The sequence below is a fragment of the Agelaius tricolor genome, unplaced genomic scaffold (genome assembly GCF_023055355.1).
Source record: "Agelaius tricolor isolate 1412-34295 unplaced genomic scaffold, bAgeTri1.0.p SCAF_51, whole genome shotgun sequence".
In the NCBI taxonomy this organism is placed as follows: domain Eukaryota; kingdom Metazoa; phylum Chordata; class Aves; order Passeriformes; family Icteridae; genus Agelaius; species Agelaius tricolor.
Genome location: NW_027269311.1, coordinates 935753 through 939539, shown reverse-complemented (window position 1 = coordinate 939539; position 3787 = coordinate 935753). Strand labels below are relative to the sequence as shown.

The following is a 3787-nucleotide window of genomic DNA, read 5'->3' as shown; positions in this document are numbered from 1 at the left end:
CAGCCCCAGCAAATGTCCAACAGCAGCTGCATCAGGCACTTCCTCCTGCTGGCATTGGCAGACACGCGGCAGCTGCAGCTCCTGCACTTCTGCCTCTTGCTGGGCATCTCCCTGGCTGCCCTCCTGGGCAACGGCCTCATCATCAGCGCCGTAGCCTGCGGCCACCACCTGCACATGCCCATGTTCTTCTTCCTGCTCAACCTGGCCCTCGCTGACCTGGGCTCCATCTGCACCACTGTCCCCAAAGCCATGCACAATTCCCTCTGGGACACCAGCAACATCTCCTACACTGGATGTGCTGCACAGCTCTTTTTCTTTATGTTTTTCATCTCAGCAGAATTTTATCTGCTGACCATCATGTGCTACAACCGCTACGTGTCCATCTGCAAACCCCTGCACTACGGGACCCTCCTGGGCAGCAGAGCTTGTGCCCACATGGCAGCAGCTGCCTGGACCAGTGCCTTTCTCTATTCATTGCTGCACACGGCCAATACATTTTCCCTGCCCCTGTGCCATGGCAATGCCCTGGGCCAGTTCTTCTGTGAAATCCCACAGATCCTCAAGCTCTCCTGCTCAGAAACAAACCTGAGGGAATTTGGGCTTCTTGCTTTTAGTGCTTTTCTTTTTTTGGGTTGTTTTGTGTTCATTGTTTTCTCCTATGTGCAGATCTTCAGGGCTGTGCTGAGGATCCCCTCTGAGCAGGGACGGCACAAAGCCTTTTCCACCTGCCTCCCTCACCTGGCCGTGCTCTCCCTGTTCCTTAGCATTGGCACATTTGCCCACCTGAAGCCCCCCTCTATCTCCTCCCCATCCCTGGATCTGTCCCTGTCAGTTCTGTACTCGGTGGTGCCTCCAGCCCTGAACCCCCTCATCTACAGCCTGAGGAACCAGGAGCTCAAGGCTGCAGTGTGGAGACTGATGACTGGATGATTTCAGAAACATTAAAATGCTGGGCAATATCTGCATATCACTTGTACTAAAATTCATCTTTCATACTTCTTGTTGGTTTCATTTTGGAAGTTCGTTTATTTTTTTTTTACTTTTTCATATTAACTACAAATAAATGTCATTGTGCCATTGGTCATTTTGTTTCTCTCCACCCTTCCCTGTGGCCACACACTGTGTCAATGAGGGGCTGTGCTCTTGGTGGCTTTAAAGGAACTAAAGGATGTCCCAGCAGAGTTTTCTGCAGAGATGCCCTTTTGTTGCCTTCTCTGGAGCTGCAGCAGCAATGTCTGTGTGCAGAGCTGGGGCAGATCAGTGCTGGCCCAGCAGCTGTGCCCAGCAGCAGCAGCAGCACTTGGTGTTGCCAGTGCTGCTGCCGTGGCCCTGCCCCGCTGCCCTGGTGGCCCTGGTGTTGCTGCAGGGCCTGAGTGCTCTCGGGGCCGGGCACAGCCCTGGGGGTGGCAGTGCCGGGGCTGCAGCAGGGACAGGCCATGGGCACTGCTGGGGCAGCGCTGACGCCTCAGGCCAGGCCCTGGGGGCTCCAGGCTCCTTGCCCAGGCTCTCTCAAGAACACGGCCAGGCCAATGCTCAGCACAGAAACCCCCGTCAGCAGCCCCAGGCTGGCCGTGGGCAGGCTGGGGGCAAACAGCATGGCTGGGGCTCTGCAAGGGCCCTGGGCCAGACGGGAAGGAGCAGCAGAGCAGGGGCTGATCCATGCCCAGTGCGCTGCACAGCCCAGGGCAGCGTCCCAGAGCCTCCTCATGCAGCTGCCAACAACATCCCCCCTCTGCAGCCCTGGCCTCTCCCCCAGCTCACACAGGTGCCCCATCCTTGCAGGCACAGACACGGCAGCACTGCCTCAGCAGCCCCTGTTTGCATTGCACACAGCAGGGGCAGCACCCCCATGCTGTTGCTGTGGGGACATGAACCTGAGGGAGCACAAATGACATCAGCCCCTGGGGCCAGCAAGGCCTGCGGGACACCAGGGAAACCACTCAGCTTTGTCCTGGCCTCTGCACTCAGCCAGAAAGTTTGTTCCCATCAGCTGGGAGTTTCCTGTGCCACTGCAGACGCTGCTGCTCAGAGCCAGGGCTGCCTGGCAGCCACCCCCAAACTGCCCTGACCATTTCCTTGGCTTCACCTTTGCTGTCTTTACTCTTCCTGGTACAAATTTCTTCCTCATTCCCAGCCCTGTTCCCTGCCCTGCAAACAGCCCATCCCTGTTTGCCCTTTCCTCTCTGGCCCCACTCCCCGTTGCAGTTCCTGACTTGGCACCTTGGGAACGTCCCTTGGGCAGCAGGATCATCCTACAAGTGCTGCAGGAATTGTCTGCAGGCTCCTGCAGTGCCTGCTGCTGCTCCCTTGCCAGAGGCACCCCAGGCCAGGGGGGCACATCTGGGCTGCTGTTTCTGGCTCTGGGGCTCCCTGTTCTGGGCAATGAGGAGGAGCTGCAGAGGCTCTGCAGGACTGACAGGATGGGCTTTGGGGCTGTCAGGAGAAGCTGAGGGACCTGGGCTGGAGCTTCTGAAGAGGAGGCCCAGGGCTCATCCTGCAACTGCTCCTAGGGTGGTTTTAGAAAATCGCAGAATCAGCAAGTTTGGAAAAGACCTTGGAGATCATCAAGTCCAACCTGTGCCCTGACACGGCCTTCTGTCCCCTGAGCCTCCTCTTCTCCAGGATAAACAACCCCAGCTCCCTCAGCCACTCCTCACAGACCCCTCCCCAGCCTTGTTGCCCTTCACTGGACACGCTCCAGCCCCTCCATGTCCTTCCTAAATTGGGGGCCCAGAACTGGACACAGCACTGGAGGTGCTGCCCAACCAGTGCTGAGAACAGGGGAAGAATCACTGCCCTGGTCCTGCTGGCCACACCATTCCTGATCCATAGGAGTGCCAGGGGCTGGATGAGGGAAATGGTGGGGAGGGGGTTGGGGACAAAGTTTCATGTGTTATCAGCCATGAAGGGTCTTGATCTTTATATCTCTTTAGAGTGCATTAGAAGGTACTGGGGGGTCAATATCAGTTGGACATTGCTGATACCAAGCTATAAACAGGAAAAGAATACAGGACAAAACTGTTCTCTCTGCATTGTCTTCAATACAATATATTCACATTAAATAAACTATTGAAATCCCTTAATTAACCAGAGAAGAATTGAACATTTAAATGATTCCCAGGGGCTTTTCTTGTTCAGGTGTTTTGAACACATGTGTATGAGACTTTTTCAGTGAATTCCTGAACTGAAGAGCTCAAGAAAGAAGAGACCTCTGGAGTAATAAAATTCATCAGCATCCTCCAAGTGGCTGAGGATCCATCCCTATCAGAGCAGCAATGAACAGCAATGGGCACAGCTTTGTGGCTGCTGTCCCAGCTTTGGCATGGGCCCTGGGCCTGGAGCAGGAGCAGCTCTTGAGGGCCCCAAGGCCGGGGCTCTGGTGCTGCCCTGGGCAGATGGGATGGCAGCAGGGGCTGCAGAGCTCTCAGCACCTCAGCCCAAGGGGAGCAGGGCAGCCAGGGAGCCTCCTTTGGCCTTGGCCCAGCACCTTCCCCCATGGCTGGGGCTGAGTCCTGTGGCAGCTGCAGCTGCTGCTGTGCCCTTGTCAGGGGCTGAGGCCGTGGGGCCAGTGCCCAGAGCAGCCTGGGCTGAGCAGAGCTGTGGGGCCAGAGCCGGCTGGGCTGGGCTGGGCTCAGAGAGGCCCTTGGTGCTGCCCAGAGCTCAGGGCAGCTGGCAGAGCTTGCAGGGAGCTGGGCTGGGCTCCGAGAGCCTGGCCCAGAAACCATCAGTGTCCATCTCAGCCTGGCTGAGCGTGCAGGGGCAGGACTCAGGCCAGGCCTTGTGGGGC

At 57.1% G+C, this 3787-nt stretch overlaps 1 protein-coding gene across 1 annotated transcript; it reads left to right on the top strand.

Moving 5' to 3' along the window:
- Positions 1–213: 213 nt before the first annotated feature.
- On the top strand, positions 214–1214 carry LOC139604503 (olfactory receptor 14J1-like; the record flags this gene model as incomplete). The annotated part of the gene is made up of 1 exon (XM_071455654.1): positions 214–1214. A coding segment is annotated over one exon (717 nt), but the record flags the coding sequence as incomplete, so codon positions are not given.
- Between the last annotated feature and the right edge of the window lie 2573 nt (positions 1215–3787).